Here is a 22,253-nt window from a genome sequence, read left to right on the forward strand (position 1 = left end):
ACACACACACACACACACACACACACACACACACACACACACACACATTGCCACCGCCACCACCACCAGCACCACCACCAAAATGACAGGAATCAATACACACTGCTCATTGATATCTCTCAGCATCAATGGTCTCAATAAAAGGCAGACGAACTGTGGATTCGAAAACAAGATCCTTTGTACTGTATCCAAGAAACACACTTTAACATCAAGGATTGATATCACCTCAGGGTAAATGAATGGAAAAAGATAATGTAAGCAAATGGACCTTAAGATGCAAGCTGGTATAGATATTTTAATATCTGACAAAACAGGCTTCAAAAGAAAACTAATTAGAAAAGATAGGGAAGGACACTATATATTAGTCAAAGGAGAAATCCACCAAGAGGACATTGCAATTCTATGCACCAAACATAAGGGTACCCAGATTCATAAAAGAAACACTATTGCAGCTAAAATCATGTGTTGACCCTCAGGCTGATAACAGGAGACTTCAGTACCCAGACTCACTGGTAGGCAGGTCATCCAGACAAAACCTGAACAAAGACAAGCTGGAGCTAACATGTCATAAGCCAAACGGACCTAACAGATATTTACAGAAAAATTCACCCAAACCCAAAAGAATATATCTGCTCAGAAGCTCAAGGAACTCTCTCCAATATTGACCACACAAACTCTCATACAAAGCAAATCTCAACAGATATAAAAAAAATTGATATAACATATTGCATCCTATCTTACTACCATAGATTGAAACCAGGTATCATCAACAACAGAAACAACCGCTTACAAACTCATGGGGAATGAAAAACTCATGGCTGAATGAAAAATGGGTCAAGACAGTGATCAAGAAAGAAATTAAAAACATTCTATAATTGAATAAAAATGAATATACAACATACCCAAACTATGGGGCACAATGAAGGCAGTTAAAGGAGGCAAGGAGGCAAGTTCATAGCACTATGTGCCTACATAAACAAATGAACAAAAACTGGAGGGAGCTCATACTAGTGATTTTACAGCACACCTGAAAGCTCTAGAACAAGACGATGAATCTAAACCCAAAAGGAGTAGAGGACAAGCAATAATAAAAGTCAAAGCTAAATTTTAAAAAAATAGGAAAAACAAACAAAAAACCGACATAGAATCAATGAAAAAAAAAAAAAAAAGAGTTGGTTCTTGAGAAAAAAAGATTGACAAACCCTTATCCAGACTAACCAAAGGGCAGAGAAAAGATCTAAATTAACTATATTAGAGCTGAAATAAGACAAAACAATAGACCCTGAGGAAAATCTAGAAAATTACAAGGGCACACCTCAAAAACCTCTACTTCAACAAATTGGAAAAACTAGAAGAGATGGATGATTTTCTTGATACATACAACTTCCCAAAATTAAATGAAGATCAGATGAGCAATTTAAACAGACCTATAACAGTTAGTGAAATAAAAACACTATTTAAAAGCCTCCCAACCAAACAAAGCCCAAGGAAAGATGGTTTCCATGTAGACTTCTACCATATTTTCAAAATGAGCAAGGGGCCAATATTCCTCAAATTATTGCACAAAATGGATATAGAAGGAACATTGCCAGTTTATTTTATAAGGCCACAGTTACCCTCACATTCAAACCACATAAAGACCAAAGAATTACAGGTTAATTTCCCTTATGGATATAGATGCGAAAATTCTCAATGAAATACTTCACGTTGGGTTTTGACACAGGCTTGTTCTGCATCTAGTGGAATGAGCATGCAGTTTTTGTCTTTCAGTTTGTTTCCATGGTGGATTACATTGATTTATGTATGATGAGCCATCCTTGCATCTCTGGGGTAAAGCCAACTTGGTCATGGTAGATGATCTTTCTGGTGTGTTTGTGAAAGATGTGGACATATGCCCCCATCTCTAACCCAAAAGTTATCTGCAAATGTAACCACTTACAGATGAAGATTTTTGTTTCCTCTAAGGGAGTATCACTGGAGAAATGAACCACTCTCTTGGGTAGACTGCGTGTCCTGCCGTGGATGGCCAACAGAAAATGAACTCAACAGAATCTATGGAGGTTCCTTGTTTCATGTCAGGGCTTTTTACTTTTAATGTTATTATTTATTTATTTAAATTTTTTTTATTTTCTCTTTACCCTACAGTTCATTTGAGTTTAAATTATGGCCTCCATTTTGTGTTTTGATGGGTTTCTTGAGTGTGGGAATAAGTGTGTTTCTGCATATAGATCTCATTTTTTCCCGATTTTTTCCTTGAGTTTTTTTTTTTTCCTTCTGTTTATTTCATCTTACTCCACTGTTTTTTTGTTTGTTTGTTTTCGTTTTTAGGTTACTATATTTTATTATCATTTTCTGAAGTCTATTTTCTAATGTGGGACAGAAAGGGGTGGATATGGTTGGGAGAAAAGGTGGGGAGGAATTGGGAGGAGTAGAGAGAAGGAAACCACAATCACAATGCAACGTATGAGAAAGAAGTCTATTTTTAATCAAACAAGAAGCAAAAGCCACCAGTGTCTCTGAGCTCTTCTGGGAAGAGTTCTGCTGGGTGTGTAAAATTCGGCGGGGTGTAAAGCTAGTCACCTCCTGAAAAGGAGAGGCTGATACATGTTTACATAAAATATTATGGATAATGACCATTAAATTATGCCTTAAACTTCCCCAAATCAGATTTTGGGAAAAAAATGTTCTATTCAGATGAAGAATGTCTGGTTTCAGAGAGAAGAACATCATTTCTGGGAAGGCTTCTTCTGAATCTTCTGTAGGTATTGTGTACAGGGGCACAAGGTTTTCTAGGAACTAGGTATGTGAAAAAAGCCCCCCCCCCCGACAGTAAATATTACCCAAATGAACATGTTTAATTATCTACATGTATGTGTGTGTAAATCAACTTGTAGTGCAAATCTTAGAGATGGGTGAATTGTGTTAAATCTAGGTGTACTCTCCCAGAGGCAAGCAAGTGTGAAACTAGTGGGCTTTTATGACACTTGTGTTTACCTTAGCTTCTGGAGACTTCTTACTCTGGGCAGTTTAAAAGATGGGTCTTGGTTTACAAACTAAATTATCTCTCACAGCACTCTGAGCCATTCTCTTTAAATCAGACTTTCTGTAATGATGGCTCTGTGGATCAGAATGAATTTACAGCGTTTTCCAAAGACAGAGCCTGGAAATTTCTATTTGCAGGTTACTCGAAAGGGGGGGGGGGGGGGGAACCGCACAGCGTTTCTTGTTCTGCACACAAGGTCTCCCAGTGCCACCTTATGGACACTTCAGGAATTGCAGATGGGTTTTACTTGCCCATTCAGCTAATGGCCAGGAATCCTAACAACTGTCTCCAGAAGGTTATGTTCCTTTCTCTTAATATAAGACAGAACACGGAAAACACAACCAAAGCCCATGTCATAATTTAAAATGTGTTTTGAGAAGTCTATTACAAATGCCTATATAGGAAGCCAGTGCAATGCTTCTTACATTTTCCACAGTGAATTTCTCTGGTGTGACTCAGTTTCTTTGTGTTTAGGTAAATTAGAGAAAAAGGGTATATGCAGACATCCCCAAGTCTATTTTAACTTAAATCCCGAGTGCTTTATGTCTTTACCCTGTTCAGAAAGTTGCTGCAATTTCACTTTCTCTTATTATTTACTTATTTGTTTATTTATTTGTTTGTTTTTGAGATATGGTCTGGTTACATAGCCAAGGATTCTAGATGGGTCTAGAACTTCTGTGGATGGAGCAGTCAGCCTCCTGAGTGCTGGAATTCCAGTGTATCCACACGGAAGCTGTGGGCTTCATTTATGTTGAACATTGGATTTTCTCTAAGCAAGATATGTGTGGTATGGTTTAACTCAGGCGGAATGGAGGTCAGACGCAATGCCAATAGCTTCTTGTACTCAAGAGATGATTTTTTTTTTTTTTTTGAGTGCCTACTTAGAAAGCAACTGCACTGGGGCCTTTGTGCACAAGATAGTCAGGGCTGAGAGAGGGAAGGATCACCCGTAGTGTTCACACAGTAGCCTGTTTTCACTTCTTTTCTTCCGCCAGCTGAGACAAAGAAGAGCCGTTTATTCACTGCTATTTGCTAGGTGACCACAGTGCCTAAGGGCTGCTCATGGCATAAACATCTTATTTCCCAGAAATCCATGCAGATCATTCTCACTTCTTTCAGTCTCTGTTTGGAGTTCTACTTTTCTGTGAGAGCCTTGTTGACCAGCCATTTGCATTGGGGCAGTGGCAACTCTCCTCGGCCCCTGTCTTCTTAGGATACACACCCTGCATCCGTCCCTGGTAATGCTTAGCTACCTGTAGCGTGTGCACGCATGAGCACTCAGAAGCGAGCCACCGAGGGAGAGGAAGGGTGACCAGCGTGTGGTCTGTCTGCACATCAGTTCTGCCTCTTTTTCTGATATTTGGCTTTGGCCCTGTTGCTCTACCTCTGTGATTTAGCTGCCACTTACCCGAAATGGGTTTGACCAAGTGATTATCGTATCCTCTCCCATGTGATTTTGGTTCTATCATGCCAATATGAATTTGCATCATCTGAGGTAAACTGTGAAGGCCAGGGTGTATCTGTCCTATTAACCTCAGTGCCTAGTATTGTGTTCAGGTCTACAGTAAACACTTGATAAATCTAAATGCTTTAGTCTTTCCAAAGAGACCTTGAGGGGTGGCACTGTCTTCAGCTTCTGCACTTTTCTCCAGGCTTCACTCTACTGCCTTTTGGAGTAAGCTTGGGGACAGAAGAGCAATTCTGAGTAGCTGAGAAAGAGGGTTAACTGATCATGTCTAAAAACATGTGGACACCTCCTCCCCCACCCACCCACACACAAAAGGAGCCACCAACTCACCTAAGAGGACAAAGATGCAGGCCAGGATGGCGATGAGGGCACCCCGGCTCAAGCTGACTGGGAGTATGTAGGCCTCTGGGCTGCAGGACATGACTTGGCCATCATCATTGCAGCTGCACACTTGGATGGTAAGCGTGCCGGTGCTGCTGAGCGAGGGCTGTCCGCTGTCCGCTATGAGGATGGGGAGGTAGAAGACACTCTGCTCCTTCTGTCGAAAGCCGGACCTCCTGGTTAGAATCCGAGCAGTGTTATCTGAAGGAGTGAGGCATTTAGGAGAGAGAAGAAGAAGAAGAAGAAGAAGAAGAAGAAGAAGAAGAAGAAGAAGAAGAAGAAGAAGAAGAAGAAGAGAATGAAACGAAAGTTCCGGGGGTTTAATTTCTTGGATTGAAGAAGGCAGGGAGTCAGGGACAGGGTAGAGGAAGGAGAGCGGTTGGGAGGTGTGTGCTGTGTGCAGCTGCGGCCAGCCGTGGCAGATTGCTTCGGCTCAGCACTTAGATTTGAAAATAAAGATTTTTTGCTTGCTTCCAGGCAAAACCCTGAGGCCTAAGAGAGGAGCCCTTTTGTGAGAATCTGTCTTACCCTTTGTGACATAAAGTGCCCAGGGCAAACTGTCAGCCTTCAGATCTAACACAAGTTCCCTGGGAAAACTTGACAGAAATGAGCAGTCGTTGGTGATTTTTGGTCCCTGTTTATTCCTGCTCAGCAGCTGGCCAAGGCCCTGGGCTGCTTGCTGCCCCTAGGAAAGGGAAGCCGAGGAGCCCATGTGGTTGTACAGGATTGCTTATTTTTGCTATTCTGGCCGGAATTCACATCTTTTGCTATTTTCTTTTATGCCTCTCACTTGGTGTTACCAACTTCCTGAAGAACTTGTCGTTTTCAGAAGCTTATTTGATCCCCTGGTTATAGGACACAGCTTGCAATGTGTCCTGGCCTGCGGGCTGAGTTTATGCAGTTAATGTGACTTTGATGAGCTCTGTTCTTTTAATTATTAGCTTTTATTTTATGCACGTGCACGTGGCTATTTTTCCCAAGTGCATATTTGTACACCACTGTGTGCCTCGTGCCTGCAGTGGCCGGAAGAGGGTGTTGGGTCCCCAGGAACTAGGGTTAGAGATGATTGTCAGGTGTCATGTGGGTTCTGGGAATTGAACCTGGATCCCCTGGAAGAGCAGCAGGTGCTATTAACTGTCGAGTCATCTTTTAGCCCTTGTGAAAATTATGCTATTAATTTCTTCCCATTTAAAAAATAAGAATTTAGTACTTTTTTCTATTTGAAAACTAAGAATTTTAATTAAAAGATAATTATTCCTTTTGGAGATATAGCATGATGCTTTGTGATATTTTTTCATGGTCTAACGATCAACTCAGGGCATGTAGACAATGCCTTAGTTTTTGTGTGAGGAACTTGTCTGTATAAGTTTGTTCCTATGCCCATGTATGTTCACATGTGTCTCGAGGCCAGAAATTAAGGCGAGTTGTTTTCCTTGCTCTTCACTTTAGTTTCTGAGCCGGAGTCTCTCCCTGAACCTGGGTCTCTTCAGTGTGGACAGGCTGCCTGTGAACTCTGGAATCCATCTGTCTCCCTCTACTCAAGAGTTAAGCCTAGCGACGTGCACTGCCACACCTGGCTTTTACAAGTGAGCTAGGCTCTGAACTCAAGTTCTCACGCTTGCACAGTGAGTGTTTACTGACTCAGCCGTCTCCCCAGCCTCCTAGTCATCACCTTAAATATTTCTCATTTCTTTGTAATTACAACATTACAAAATCATCCTCCTGTTGATGTCGACCCTCACATTATACCCGATTAAATGCTTCTATGTACAGAACACAATTCTTTTTTTTTAGCTAAGTGGTTAGATATGTTTCTCAAAGTTCTCCATGTGGGCAACTGTAGTGATGTTGATATTTGCTAAATAATATAAAGTTTTAGATTTACGAATTTTAAAACTTATATTTTAAGTTACCTGGAAAGGCTTTGAGTTATGAAGCAGTGCTTTTTTTTTTTTTTTTTTTTTTTTTTAACATTGTGGTCATTTCAGCAGAGGAATAGTTTGAGAGATGTGGTAGGATACATAAGAAGTAATTTATAAAGCCAAAATCAATCTGGATATGGTGGCACCACCTGCCTGTAATCTTGGAGCTGGGGAAGGGGGCTGAGGCCAGAAGAACTGCAGAAAGTTCTAGGCTAGCAAGGGCTACAGAGTGAGGACCTGCTAAAAACAACCAAACAAAATAAACAACAAAACCAACAAAAATGATACTATTAACAGGATATTTTTCTGGATGTGTTTCACATGGACTAGAAGTTTATACAATTTCTAAAAGCTTAAAGCAAACATGGCTAGTGAGCATCAATATTTCTGGTTCTTCTCTTCTTGAAGTAATATAGGACCATGTTTTCTTATTGTTTTTAAGTTGGGCATTACAAAATAATTTTTTTAATTGATGCAAAATGAGCAGGTAGGAGCTGGTGTCTGACTCCCCTTGTTATCTTTCCTTGAAGTCATAATTGAAAGAATGCAAGAACCAGGCAGCCTGAAACACAACTGAATGAGGTGGATAACTTCCAGGTGCCACACAAACCATTTTAACACACTCTCCCTTAATTTATGCATACTTGCCTCCGTGTTTTGTTTTGTTTTTAATGGTACCAGGTAGGTGTTTTGTTTTACATTCAAGTGCCAGTTTTTGTATTTTGTACATGTTATGATGCGGAATGATTCCTCCCCTTTACAGTGAGAGAATTAGAGCCTCGGTTCATTTCCATTTCTTTGTAGTCACTAATTTAGAGAGCAGGAAAGCTTGTATTTGAGCTCTGGCTACACAGACTCTAAATCACGTACTCCTTTTGTGGTACTATACAACTGCTATTTAGTTTAGCATTAGTGGTGTGATAGCTTTTTTAATTTATTTGTTTATTTATTTTGTCTGTTTTACACAAGCTGGTCTCATTTTGGAAGAGGGAACTTTGAGAAAATGCTCCCACCAGATTGGCCTACGCCTTTTTATGGATTGATAATTGATGTGGGAGGGAGCAGCTCCCTGTGGGCAGTGCCACCTCTGGGCTGGTGGTTCTTAATGCTGTAAAAGACGAGCAAGCCAATATGCTGTGTTCATTCTTCCATGGCTTATGCAACAGTTCCTGTCTCTAGGGTCCTATCTTGAATTCCTGCCCTGATTTCCCTCAGTGATGGAGTGACATGAGAGTTGTAGGTGGAATAAAGTCTTCTCTCACCAGGTTGTTTGGGTTATGGTGCCTTATCACAGCAGTAGAAATCCTAAGACAGTGGTCAGACTTGTTCAGATAATTATAATTGTTTTCTGCTTTGACATAGGTTTACTTTCACCTTATTTTCTTCTCAGTGCAAAATGACAGCAATCAACTATTAGGCTAACTTATTTATTTAGGGTCTTTATTTACCCATTTACCACAGAACCCATTCTCTGCCTCTCTCACTGGATTTAATAGCTAGCTGCTGTTAATTATTCTCTGCAATTTTATTTTTTTCAAAAATCAAATTTTCTTTAAACAAAACTTGTATTTATTTTAATTTGACCCAGATCACAAGGATTTTGAAAAAGGCTGACATAGAGTTGAAACAACAACAACAACAACAAAACATAATAACAACAACAAAAAAAAAATCCACCCAGAACTTTATATTACATGGATAAGTCTGGCCCTCTTGAGACTAGCATATATTAGCCATTTGAAATGTTTTTGTTAAGAGTGATAACAAGAGATTTGGTAATTTTTTTTTAGAAAGAGTATGTATTTCTAAGGTAACAGGGAGCTAGTGTGTGTGTGTGTGTGTGTGTGTGTCTGTCTGTCTGTCTGTCTGTCCATGTGCAGGTGCTAGAACAAGAAGTTAGAGTAACAATTTCTAGTACCAGTCTGTCTTTTATGTAGTGTTGAGATGGAACCAAAGGCCTTGTATGTGAAGGATGTGCTCTATTGCTGAGCTGCACCCCATTCACTTTTCCCATTCTTAATGATTGCTTACTCTCTGATCTTGTGTTATTTGCATCTGTTAATGGGACTATGAAAATCATACTTTAAAGGGTCATTATAAATGCCCAATAAAGCAAAGCTGAGAAAATGATTTTGAAACTTTAAACTGTTCTATAATATAACAACCTGTTCCATGTTTTGCGTCAACAAAATAACAACAACAACAACACAAAGCTGGGCATGATGGTATGTAGTGTATATGTCCTTGTAATCCCATCGCTTGGGAGGCAGATACAACAGGGCCACTGAGGCCAGGAAAGGTCTGCATTTCAAGTTCCAGTACACTGGATTTACATACACAGTGAGGCCTGGTCTCTAAAATCCAAAGCCAAACAAAAAGATAAAGAAGAAGAAGGGGTGGGATGAGGACATTGCATAGTGGTAGAGGGCTTGCCTAGCATGTGCAAGGCCCTAGATTTGAGCCACAGTGGTTCCACAACCCCTACTAAAAAAGGCTTTATTGTGTTGCCAAAGGTGGGGACAGGGATGATGGACTGTGGGTCTGTTTTTAATAACTTCTAGAAAAAAAAATACCTGTGTGATAAATTGTCATCTGGAGGTTAGGAGTTCACACATTGTGTTGAAGACTCACTGACTTCCATTTTGAGAAACTTTCAAGAGATGAGTGACCTCCTTTTGTCACAGTTTTCTACTCACCCATCTGCATATGGCACGGCTTCCATGAGCAGTTCCCAAAGCCACCTTTAAGAAACGTGCATCTTTTTGCTGCATGTTGTTTTTTGTGTTCTTCAGGTATGAATGAAGAGAGTGACACCTAGCTAAAAACTCGAAGAAAAACTCTAATGCCAGCTCTTCTTACCCTAGGGTTAAGACTCTTGCAGAAAACCTGAGTTCTGTCCTTAGCATCCACTCCACTTCAAAGAATCTAACGCCTTTGTCCCCCAGCCCCCCGGCACTTGAGCTCACATGTGCACACACATTATTAAAAATAAAAGACCAAAGGAAAATATCTGATTCCAACCTCTGACACAAGCACTACCCATGTGTACCCATACATGTGAATGCAGCACACACCACCATAAACACACAAAAATCTGAAGCTATTTAATTGTAAAATTCTTTCTGTAGATATTTTATGGTAATTAAAAGGCCGAAGAATACTTCTATTTATGAGATTGTAGCAATTTTTTAGTCTTCAAAATGAAGTTTGAGAGGAAGACAAATCTTGCCTGATCTTTTTGTTAACCTTTGTTTAAATTGCTAGGAAGTCACCCTTAAGATGAGTGTGTTGAAGCCCAGTGAAGTGAGGACTCCCAAGTCAGTTAGTTTGCTGCAGAATTAACAAAGGGATTCACCCAACAGTCAACAGCTTGGTTTCAATTGTTCTGACCTTTCTTTGAAGTATATCGTGCTGGAGAACAAAAGAATCTCCCTACTTAAGCCCCAAGCATATGCTAAGTCTCTGAATCCCTCTGCTAATGAGCACTTGTTGGAAAGGTCCTAGAAGGGAGCAAGCATTTTTTGCAATGGGAACCCCACCTGAGTAGGTTTTTCTGCACTAGAAAGTTGTTTGAGGCAGGTGTGATTGCAGATGATTATAGTCTCAGTACTCTGCAGGCTTGGGCAGGAGGAACGTACATTTGAAGCCAGTGCAGGTTACTTTGCCAGATCTTGTCTCCAAAGGAAAAAAATTTGAATTCTGTGAATACTGTCATGTTCTTGTATTTGCGTTTTTTCTTCCTTTATTATTATTATTATTAATTTTGTTAATATAGCCGTTCTTCTTTTGTTGTGAAGGCTTTTTATTCCTCCCCCTTTAGTTTTTATATCTTTGATTAGAAATGTTCCTTCAGGTTTGTTTTCTTTCTCTAAGGCACTTTTCCTCTTAGGCTGTTTCTGTCTTTACAGAACATGTAAATACGGTTGCTCTGAATTTGACTAAAGGAAGAAAATTTATCACTGCACCTTGGATTATGTCTCTTACACATCAAGTATCAATAAATGTTTGTCAACTGACTGAGGAATGAAAGCTTTAGAGACAGCAGAGGGCACTCTTTGTCTTTGATGTTATGAAACAAAACCCTGGGGACTGCAAATTAGCATTAATGTCCTCCCTGTTATTAAAAAGGTCTGAAAACTTGATACTGTTTGTATGGTGTAGGTATATTAACTCAAAATGTCTAGGAGCAGTAGGAAAGTGGAAAAATACAGATAGCCCATGTCCACCCAATTACCTTGGTTGTCCCTGACAGTAAAGTTGGGGTTGTTAGCAGCCTCAGGAGCCAAACTGTAGTAGAAATGCTGACCATTGTGAGGGTCATCTTGATCCACGGCACTCACTGTCTGGATCAGCTAAAGGAGGGACATGAATTCAGGGTGAGTTGCAGCCAAAGGAAAAGCAAAGTCTAGTGAAACCCTAAATAACAGTAAGTCATTTAGCCAATGAGATGTCCTGAAACTATCCTGGAAACTAATCCTATAGTTTAAGATTAAGTAAGCATATTCTTGATCTTGACTATGTTGATAGGTAAAGGATAAATGTTGCCTACATGCTTCAGATGCTCCCACATACTCCCACATCTTAGCCAGTTACTTTAAAAAGAAGACAGTGTAAAAAGAAGACTTGTAAAAAGAAGACAGTGAAAGAACCATGGAGTGTCCCTACATATCCCCAGTTTTCTTCTCTCACCTAATCTGTATCCCATCTTTAAGTGAGCATTTTGTAGCTAAGTTGTTATCTTGAAGAAGCCCCCACTTAAGAATAACCTAGAACACAAACAGAGCAGAGTTAAGCTATGGAATGTGGCTTCAAGGAGTGTGGACCACAGAGCAGTCATGCTTTATTAGGAGGGAGGGAGTTAGAGAAGGTAGAGAGCTAGTTTGGCTAAGGGTTTGTCTATCTTGTTGATTTTCTCAGAGAACCGCTTTTTAGTTTCATTGATTCTTATATTGTTCTCTTTGTTTCTAAGTTATTGATTTTAGCTGTGAGATTAATTATTTTCTGCTGTTTGCCCTCTTGGGTGTGTTTGCTTCTTTTTGTTCTAGAGCTTTCAGATGTGCTGTTAAGTTGCTAGTATGTGAACTCTCCAATTTCTTTGTGAAGGTACTCACTACTATGAACCTTCCTCTTTGCACTGCTTTCATTGTATCTCATGAGTTTGAATATGTTGTGCCTTCATTTTAATTGAAATATAGAAAATCTTTATTTCTTTCTTTGTTTCTTCCCAAACCCAGTCGTCATTGACTAGAGGGTATGGGGGGTGACTCTAGCTAACACTCCTACTAGCAACGATTTTGAAGACTGAAGAGGCTACCTTCTAGACAGACAGGACTTCTAGTGGAGGGGAGGGGAACACCAAACCACCAAGAAAAAAAAAACAAAAAACAAACAAACAAACAAACAAACAAAAAACAACCTTAGACCCCAAATTTACCCTGCCTACAAGATGTGCAAAGATAAACTTAGAGCAGAGATTGAGGGAATGTCCAGCCAATATCTGGCCCAACCTGACACATACCCCAGGGGAGAAAGCCAACCACTGACACTATTAATGCTACTTTCTATGCTTGCAGACAAGAACTAGCATAGTTCTCCTCTGAGAGGCTCCACCAAGCAGTGGATTGAAACAGATGCTGAGACTCACAGCCAAACATTAGGTGGAGGACTGGGAGACTTGTGGAGAAGTCAGGAGAAGACTAGAAGGGCCCGGACTGGACACAAATTCCACAAGAAGACCAACGGAGTCAACTAACCTGGGCCCAAGGATTCTTGTGGAGACTGAAGCATCAACAAAGGACCCTGCCTGGACTGGACCTAGGCCTCCTACACATATGTAGCTGATGGGCAGCTTAATCTTTATGTGGGTCCAGTAATAAAGGGAGCAGGGGTTGTCTCTGACATGGACCCTGTTGCCTGCTTTTTGGTCACTTTCCTTTTGTGGGGCTGTGTTGTGTGGCCTCAGTGAAAGAGGATGCACTTAATCCTGGTGTGACTTGATGTGCCAGGTAGGTTGCAGGGATGGGGGATCCTTTTTTCTGAGGAGGCAGGGAGGGAAGGTAGGGAGAAGAGGGAGGGTGGGACCAGGAAGAGAGGAGGGAGATGGCTATGATTGGGATGTAAAATGAATATATATGTAATAAAAATATTAATGAAAAAGAAAAGGTGTAAAACATAAGTTCATCAGGATGGGAAGCAGACTACAGTCAGAGGTGTGAGGATGTAGCTCAGTTGAGAAAAATAAAATAAAAATTGCAGCTTAGTGACAGGGAGAGCAAGAGGGATTCTGCTTGATCACTCTGGCCAAGTTCTGTCTTTCCCTCAATGTTCTTCAAAGGAATATCTTTTATGAAGGCTATGGAAATTCAACGGGAAAGCCACTAAAGAAAGCAGGAGGAACTAGACAGTTGGAACATTCCTTGTAGGCAGTGGTAGGGAAGGTTATGGACAGAGTTTTGATTAGCTTGCTTCCATTGGTGTTTACTCTAACATCCTGTAGCACAGATGGTCCTAGTTAACTTGGGCCTGGCCCTGTAAAGCCTGCTATTTCTGCTGGAAATGCTGTTTTTCTTTCAGAACAGAAATGACTTATCAAATTCATCTTGAGGGACCAAGTGGACTTTTAATACTGGAGATTAGAGGGGCTACCCAGCAAGGGATTTCTGCATACTGTTCAGATCCTCCAAGGACTCTTCTGCTCTTCATCTGCCTGTCTCTTTAGGGATCACCTTCATTGCAGCTGGCCAGCCACCTAACCCGTGGTTATCACATCCTTTGAGGGCAACCTGGAAACAGTGATGAGTGGGTGCAGGGTAGTACAAAGGCCTCACTCTCCCCCTTAAACTTGGGACTTAAACTTATTCTAGAACTTTGTAAGGATGTTAATTTAATAGCTCTTTATTGCAGCTAGACCTTTTTTTTTTTTTTTTTTTTTTTTTTTTTTTTTTTTTTTTGGCTTGGTCCCTCTACCTTTCATTTTCATAAGTCTTAAAAACATCATCTATTAGAACTCCATCTCAGGGTAAGCCTCCTGGAATACCTGATCACTGAATCTAAAAGTGGATGGAATGGAATAGTAACAAGGCCAAGGGTCAGGGGAGAAGGGGAGATAGTCGTAGACAGTCCTAACTCATGCTAGTGCTGCTCACAACCTAGGGTACCATCTGCCTTAACTCCATGGAGAGGCAAATCCTGTCCTGTTTTATTTTGATTGTCAAATGTAAAGGGATGAAATGTTTCCTAGGGAATGTTTTGAATAGATAACACAGTAGAACAAATTTTAAGACAGATCGTAAAACCGTGTGTGTATTGGTGAGATGGGACTTTGAAAGGTAGGTAGTCAGAATGGTGGAGTTCACAGTGGGAGCACCCTGGCTGGGTTTATTGGCCTCCATTCTCCTGACAGTCCCTAGCCCCACTTGTCTAACATCTTGCTTAGCACTCTTTGTTTTTCCATCTTTAACCATCGGGCATGCACTTCACTGTTGTATGGCCTTCATCCACTATGAGTAAGAGGAGAACACGCACATGCACTTGGCAGAGGTGATAATGACCACAGTGTTAGCACAAGAAAACTAGATGAATTATATAACAATGCCATAACCTTAGCTATGTCCTTTTGAAGCCCTTCTAAACCAGAGCCCACTTCATAGGCTAGGATTTTTCATATTTTGGGCTGAAGATGACAGATGGAAAAGGCTTGTGACAATGTCCCCTAACTCCAAGTCACAGATAAATGGCATTTCAAAGACTTTCACAAAGGACCATTAGAGATGTCCTTGGAAGTGGAGGACACATGTGGCTCCAAACGCAGGAGTGGCGGTTAGATGCTATTCACTTTTCATAGTGCAACCTTCTGTCTCAGCACCTTCAAGACAGAAAGTGCTGTGTTTCGAGCAAAGAGGGTGCTTCCCTCATTGTACTACATAGCATTATCTAAATTCATAACTACAGTTAGCCTCTTTTGTCATGGCATAAAATATACCTATATTAAATTATGTTTTATAGTAAAATAAAAATATGCTGTATTATGGGTAATAATCAAAAAGCATGATAGCAAAAGAAATCCTCTTAAAAGCCCAAACCACCTAGTCAGAGCTTTAAAAGCCCTGCTCACTTAGAAGAACTTGCCCATTGCACACAGTAACTCTGCTGTATTATGTGTTCTCTCTGACCTTGTCTCATGTGTAACATAATCTACAAAACTGCGGGCTTGTTAATGTGGCTCTTTACAGCTCTGACCATGGATCCTGCCTTGCTCAACAAAGCTTTTATTGTAATTGTTGTTAGTGAATGTAATATCTTAGGCCTTCTTAGACTAGAAATTTAATAAATATGGAAGTACAATTATCTTAGACTTGGAAAAAGCTTTTAGGAGTGATGCAGACCATTGCAACAAATTGTAAGAATCAGTGTTGAGGTCAGTTTGGATTTGAGTCACTGCAGGGCTTCTTGCTTTCCAAAAACAAAGTCACTTTCTTTGGCTAGAAGACAAAGACATGTTGGGCTAAGGATGTTGAAAGAGCTCAAGTAAGTGTTGGTCCTAGGGACATAGCTTTGTGCAGAGGGTGCTTGGGTGATGTTCCAGGCAAGCGGCAGAAGTGAGGGCAAATCTGGGTTGTAGTCAGTCTGAGTGACTATCTGGTCAGATGTGGACTTCTCAAATCTCTGATTTTCATACTAAAATGATCTTGACCCATTTGTTCTACCAGAATGTATAGGACCCCAGTATATGCTCTAAGACAGATGCTAAGACTCCTAATGGAGGAAGGATGCATACAAGGAACAGAAGGGAAGTTATGGAAGGACAGATAGCAGATGCGCACTACCTGACAAAGCATTAATATGTGGTCACTGAAAATGGAGTTCTGGATGTTTCTCAGTCCAACCATTTGGAATTTGTAATACAAGATTAAGCTTAGAAATGAACTTTAAAAATATATTTCTGAAAATTTGGTTAGTTCTGTAAGCTGAGAATTCTGTGAGCCAGGAATTGTTAAAGCACTATTCAGTCCACAAAATGTAATTTTGGCTCCAAGTGATTGTCTTAACAAATAAATGACTGGAACCTGATATAAAGAAATTGAAGATTCTGTTTTCTAATCTATAGTTTCTGGTGTGGGCATGTTGTTGATCATGAATTCAGTTATTGTGCTGGTTAATTTTATGCCAACTTGATATGAGATAAAGTCATTTGGGAAGAGGGACCCTCAACTGAGAAAATGCTTCCATAAGATTGGCCTCTAGGCAAGTCTGTAGAGGATTTTCTTGATTAATGGTTGATATGGAAGGTCCCAGCATGTTGTTGGTAATGCCACTCCTGAGGAGGTGATCCTGGGTTGTGTAAGAAAACAGATCAAAGCTGGGTGTGGTGTTGCACTCCTGTCATCCTAGCATTCAGGAGGCAGAGGCAGGTGCATCTCTATGAGTTCAAGGCTAGCCTGGTCTACAAAGCAAGTCCAAGACAGTCTAGGCTACACAGAGAAACCAAGGCTCACGAAAAAGAAAGAAAGAAGGAAGGATAGAAATAAAGAAGCAAAGAAAGAAAGAAAGAGAAAGAAAGAGAAAAAGAAAGAAGAATGAGTCAGCTCTGAGGAGCAAGCCAGTAAGCAGCTCTCTTCCATAGCCTCTGCATTAGCTCCTGCCTCCTCCAGTTTCCTCTACTGCTTGAGTTACTGCCTTGATTTTTCCCTCGGTAATGGACTATGAAAAGTGAAAGTATAGGATGAAATAAAGCCTTTTCTCCCTCAATTACTTTTGGTCATAGCAGTTTATCACAGTGATCGAAACCCTTTCTAAGACAGTTATATTTTACAGTTTGTTCATCTGGGGTTTACCAAGGTGATCACCTTACCTGTCCAGCTTTGGCATTCTCACAGATAAAAGCTTCATAGAATCTGGGAAACTCTGGAGCATTGTCATTCACATCTAAGACTTTGATTGTGACAGTGACACTTCCCACTTGGGAGGGATTGTCTAGAGAGAACATAAGGAACATTGACAGTGAGCTCAGTAAGGGAGAAAGACAGTTTTGTCAATCCGGTTTATCAAGGAATGGATAAAATTTGTGGAAATTATAACATTGTTATAGTGTATGTGCTCCCTGTTGAGAGTGTGGCCATGCACAACCTGGGACACAAGGATGCATCTTCTGGGAGTGGGGTTGTCATTGGGGATTATGCAGAAAAGGGCAAGGCTTAAAAGGGGAGCAAGTGCTACAAAAACCAAGTTTGCCTCCCACTTGGTTCACACTTTGGGCTACAGCATTAAAGGTCAATTCTGTATTCTAGGATTTCCAATAGCCCATTCCAATTAAAATGTGTGATTATGAAACATTGGGCTTTACTTAGGTCAAGTAATCAAGTTTCAAGTTATGCACGGAGATACATAGAACACTGCACATTTATTTCTGCCTAGGGACCAAAAGGATTTTACAGGGTCAAGCTCATTCCAAAGCTACAGGTTTGGCCAGGGCAGGAGCCATGGGCACCCATGGAGAAATGTGTATTTTGGTTTGTGACTTGAAATTGCTGCCTGGAAACAAGTGCACATCGCCCATACTGCCTGTCTATTCTTTCTGTTTTGGTCTCCACCATGGAGACAACAGCAATCATAAGACAGAAATGTGAGAGACTTTGCTACACTTCAGAATACATTGTTCTTTGGGTTCACTTTTTTCTTTCTTTCTCAAAAATATTTATGTTTTACTGTCCCCATCCCCAAATAAATCTGTCTACATTAAGCTGTTCTGGGGGAAAGGTGGTGAGTTAGAAGCTGTCTCTATGTGATTACCATGAATGAAAAGCCAGACTAACGAAGGGAGAAAGAGAGGAACTGTGTCAGAGACTTCAGTACAGAGATGAAAGCACAGAAGCAGAAAGGCTGCACAACAAACGTAAGGAAGCCATCTGTGGCTGTGGCCCTACAGGGAGGAGGAGCGATAGATCTCTGGAGTAAGAAACTGCCTGGATCACAAATTGCAAAGTTAAGTGTACACAGTTAGTAGTGCTTGCTTGTACACTAAGAAGGAATGTTATTAACACAAATACAGCTCTGTCAGGGATAACTGATACTTCATGGGTTCACACTCCAGCTGATGACTCCTCCACCTGACAGGCTCCAAAACTAGATGTTTGGGGAAAAAGCTGCTTCAGGATTTCTCTACTCATTGAGTTTTTATAGTTTGCCATACTTTTAGTATCTGCTTGATTGATTGATTTAAATTATAGCATTTTTATGTATGTGTGTGTGTAGGCATCCGTGCCGCTGCCCATGTGTGGAGTCAGTTTTGCTCTTTCACCTTCACGTGAGCTCCAGTTTACACTGGCCACTAAGTGTGTGAGCGTTTAAACTGCTCAGCTGTCTCACTAGCCCGTTATTTTTCTTTTTAAATGAAACTTTTATGATTATTTTTTTTCAAGACAGGGTTTCTCTCTGTAGCTTTGGCTGTCTTGGACTCACTTTGTAGACCAGGCTGGCCTCAGAGAGATCTGCCTGCTTTTGTGATTTTTATTTTTCTCGTAATGCTATCTTGTTTTGCTTATGTAGTTTTCTTTTTAAAGATTTATTGTGTGTATGAGTGTTTCACTTCCATTTAAGTGCAGCATGTGTGTGCCTGTAGAGGCCAGAAGAGGTTGTCAGATTCTCTGGGACTGGAATTAGAGATGGCTGTGGGCCATCATGTGAATTCTGGGAATGGAACCTGGGTCCTTTCCAAGACAATATGTGCTCTTAAATACTGAACCAACTCTCTAGCCCTATGCGTTTTTCTTTATTATACAATAATATTTTATCTATGCTTTGCTTTTACTCTTTCTTGTAACATCCTTTTCCTTTTTTATTTAACTTTAATGATTCATCTTGCTCCTCATCCCCTTTATTTCTTTTATTATTTTTATATAATTAACTAAAATGTTCCCTGTATGTATGTATATGCATGCTGTGTGTAATATGCGCATGTGCCAGGCATGGTATCGTGTGTGTGAAGGTCAGAGGACAACTTTGTGGACTCAGTTCTCTTTTTCCATCTTTATGTAGATTCCAGAGATCAGCCTCTAGTTTTTGTGGTAAAAAACAAACAAACAAACAAACAAACAAACAAACAAACAAAAAACAGAGAATTCTCTGTAGAGGAATATAGAATGGCAGATAAATACTTAAAGAAATGTTCAATGTCATTAGTCATCAGGGAAATGCAAATTAAAATGACCCTGAGATTTCACCTTACACCCATCAGAATGGGTAAGATCAAAAACTCAAGTGACAACACATGCTGGAGAGGATGTGGAAAAAGGCCACTGTTGGTGGGAATGTAAACTTCTCCGACCACTCTGGAAATCAATCTGGCACTATCTCAGACAATTAGAAATAGTGTTTCCCCAAGATCCAGCTATACTCCTCCTAAGCATATATCCAAAAGATGCTCAAGTATACAACAAGGACATCTGCTCAACCATGTTTGTAGCAGCTTTATTTGTAATAGGCAGAAACTGGAAACAACCCAGGCCCCTCAGTTGAGGAATGGATACAGAAATTGTGGTATAGCTACACAATGGAGTATTACTCAGCAATAGAAAACAAGGAAATCATGAAATTTGCACGTAAATGGTGGGAAAACTGGAAAAGATCATTCTGAGTGAGGTATCCCAGAAGTAGAAAGACACACAGGGTATATACTCACTCATAAGTGGATATTAGACATATAACATAGGATAAACATACTAAAATCTGTACACCTATGAAAACTAATCAAGGAGGACTCTGGCTAAGATGCTCAATCCCCATTCAAAAAGGCAAAGAAGATGGACATCGGAGGAGGGAGAAAACAGGGAACAGGACCAAAGCTTACCACAGAGGGCCTCTGAAAGCTCTACCCTGCAGGGTGTCAAGGCAGATACTGAGACTCATAGCCAAACTTTGGGCACAGTGCATGGAATCTTATGAAAGAAGGGAGAAATAGTAAGACCTGAAAAGGACAGGAGCTCTACAAAGAGAGCAACAGATCCAAAAAGTATGGGCACAGGGGTCTTTTCTGAGACTGATACTGCAGCCAAGGACCACTCATAGAGATGGCCTGGAACCCCTGCACAGAGGTAGCCCATGGCAGTTCAGTGTTCAAGTGGGTTCCATAGTAATGGGGACAGGGACTGTCTCTGACAGGAACTGATTGGCCTGCTCTTTGATCACCTTCCCTTGAGGGGGGAGCAGCCTTACCAGGCCACAGAGGAAGACAATGCAGCCACACCTGATGAGACCAGATAGAGTAGGAGGGAAGGGGAGGAGGACCTCCACTATCAGTGGACTGGGAGAGAGACATGAGTGGAGAAGAGAGAGGGAGGGTGGGATTGGGAGGGGAGGAGGGAGGGAAGTACAGGGGGGATAAAAGTGAATAAACTGTAAGTAATAAAAATAAAAATAATTTTAAAAAGTCTATTCTATCTAAGCCATCTTGCTAGCCTTAACTAAATGATTTTCTGAACTTATAGATTACGTTATTTTTTCACTTGTTCATCTATGTCATCATTGATAGCATAGGAGGCTATAATCCTTTTTAAAAGTGTTTTCGTATCTGATTTGATTTAGTCTCAGTACTGTTAAAGTGGCCTGTGTTTTCCTTTCTTGAGTGGTATTAGAATTGAGCCCCCAAGAAAAGACTGCTTTGCAAACCCAATAATAAACTGGAAAAGATAACTGTACTAACAGCTGTGCAAATCAGAAAATAGAAACACAAATGTGAAAAAGTAACATGTCTCTGCCAAAGATCATCTACATTCAGCAATATGAAATAGTTAAAATGCCAAACAAAGAATACATTTGACTGATGATTTGCAAGAGGATACAAACAAGCGGACTAATGAGATAAGGAAGGCAGTGCAGAGCCTGAATAAGAATGTACCAAATTCATCAAGGAAATTGAAATTTTGATGAAAAAAAAAAAGCACTAAACAATTTTTCGAAAGGAAAAGTAATATGTGAACAACTAAAAAGCAGCACCAGTGAACTAGGTTAAGGACTGAAACAAAGTTGAGGAAATATTGTAGTCAGATGTCAATAATGGAATAATTTAGCACCACCACAGCTTTCAAGAACTCTGAAGCATTGAGAAGAGAGCAACCATAGGAATTTATAGGGTAGAAAGGGCTACGATATAATCTAAAGGTACAGAAAACCTCGTCACAAAATTATTGCATAACATTCCAAGAAATTAACATCAAAGTGCAAATGACATTCAGAACACTGAGTATCCATGTCCAGAAAAGAACCTGTCATCATAGTTATAATGCTAAGATTACACAACAACAATAATAGTAAAGGCTGCAAGAGGGAAACACTAACTGAAAAAGAGCAAACCCATCAGAATAACACTAGAATCTTCATTAGAGACCCCAATGTCCAGGAAAACATGGAAAGATAGTTTTTCAAATAATCATTGAAACTAAATAACTGCCAACTGAGATTACCCATAGTCAACAAAATTATTATTTAAAAATAATTGAAATGAGTATAATGAGAATAAACTAAAGCATTTCTTGACCACTAAACCTGTATTGCAGAAGATGAATATTATGAATTAAATGAATATTATACATGGGAGAAATAAACATAGTAGTAAATATGGGAGGTCAAGAAAAGATGAGTTTTCTGAGATGAATAAATAAATGAACAAAGGTGAACTGGGAAAGAACCAGTCATGCCTGACACAGTAAACCAGGAAACCACTAATATTAATAGTAGAGAAAGAAAAATCAAGCAATATTAAAAGCAGTAAGGGAAATAATGAAAATTTTATAGGAATCAGAAAACGTTTCTAAAAAAATGTAAATTGTTTAAACTTTTCTATTAAAAGGTAAAGACTAGCTGATTGGCAAAAAACAAAACAAAAGAACAAAACAAAAACACAAATCAACAACAATAACAACAACAAAAACAAGACATGACTATTTGTTCTTTGGAAGAAACATAGCTCATGGTAAAAGGGATGAAATGAAAGTATTGAAAGATGTATACCTACCAGATGAAACCTGGAAAAAAACTAGGAATAGGTAAAGTATACTTTATGCTTAATTAGAAGAAATAAATAGGTTAACTAGATGTGGGTCTCCCTTCCCTGGGGATCATTGGTCAATATGGGTCCACAAAGGGCAAAGAGAGCAGAGGCAATGGATGAGAAGTTCAGATGGAGTACACAGGAGTAACATTTCAGAACCAGCTTCAGCAAGGTTGCTTAATTTTATTTGGTGTGAACAAAGGGTGTATAATTCTTGAGGAGAGGGTGGAGGGTTCCCAGGGTAGGTGAACACTATGGTTGGGGTTTAAGGTGTTGGGATGCCTTAATTGCATACCATTAATTCCAGATACTTGTAGATTGGGTTCTTATTGGGAGAAAGGAAGTTGAACCTGCATTTTGTCCATGGGCTATGCGACCTCCCTCAAGGCTGAGGGT

At 40.1% G+C, this 22,253-nt stretch overlaps 1 protein-coding gene across 2 annotated transcripts in view; it reads right to left on the minus strand.

The window, feature by feature from the left end:
• The window catches only part of Cdh20 (cadherin 20), a 268,074-nt gene that overhangs the window by 3,647 nt on the left and 242,174 nt on the right, over nucleotides 1–22,253 (minus strand). For both annotated transcript variants that reach the window (XM_055601412.1, XM_055601420.1), the window contains exons 9-11: nucleotides 16,665–16,786; nucleotides 11,049–11,166; nucleotides 4,842–5,093 (exon numbers count right to left, since the gene is read on the minus strand). In XM_055601412.1, the coding sequence (XP_055457387.1) occupies nucleotides 4,842–5,093; nucleotides 11,049–11,166; nucleotides 16,665–16,786 (492 nt within the window). The remainder of the gene's footprint in view (nucleotides 1–4,841; nucleotides 5,094–11,048; nucleotides 11,167–16,664; nucleotides 16,787–22,253) is intronic.

The sequence above is a fragment of the Psammomys obesus genome, unplaced genomic scaffold (assembly GCF_907164565.1).
Source record: "Psammomys obesus unplaced genomic scaffold, mPsaObe1.curated_primary_1811, whole genome shotgun sequence".
Lineage (NCBI taxonomy): Eukaryota > Metazoa > Chordata > Mammalia > Rodentia > Muridae > Psammomys > Psammomys obesus.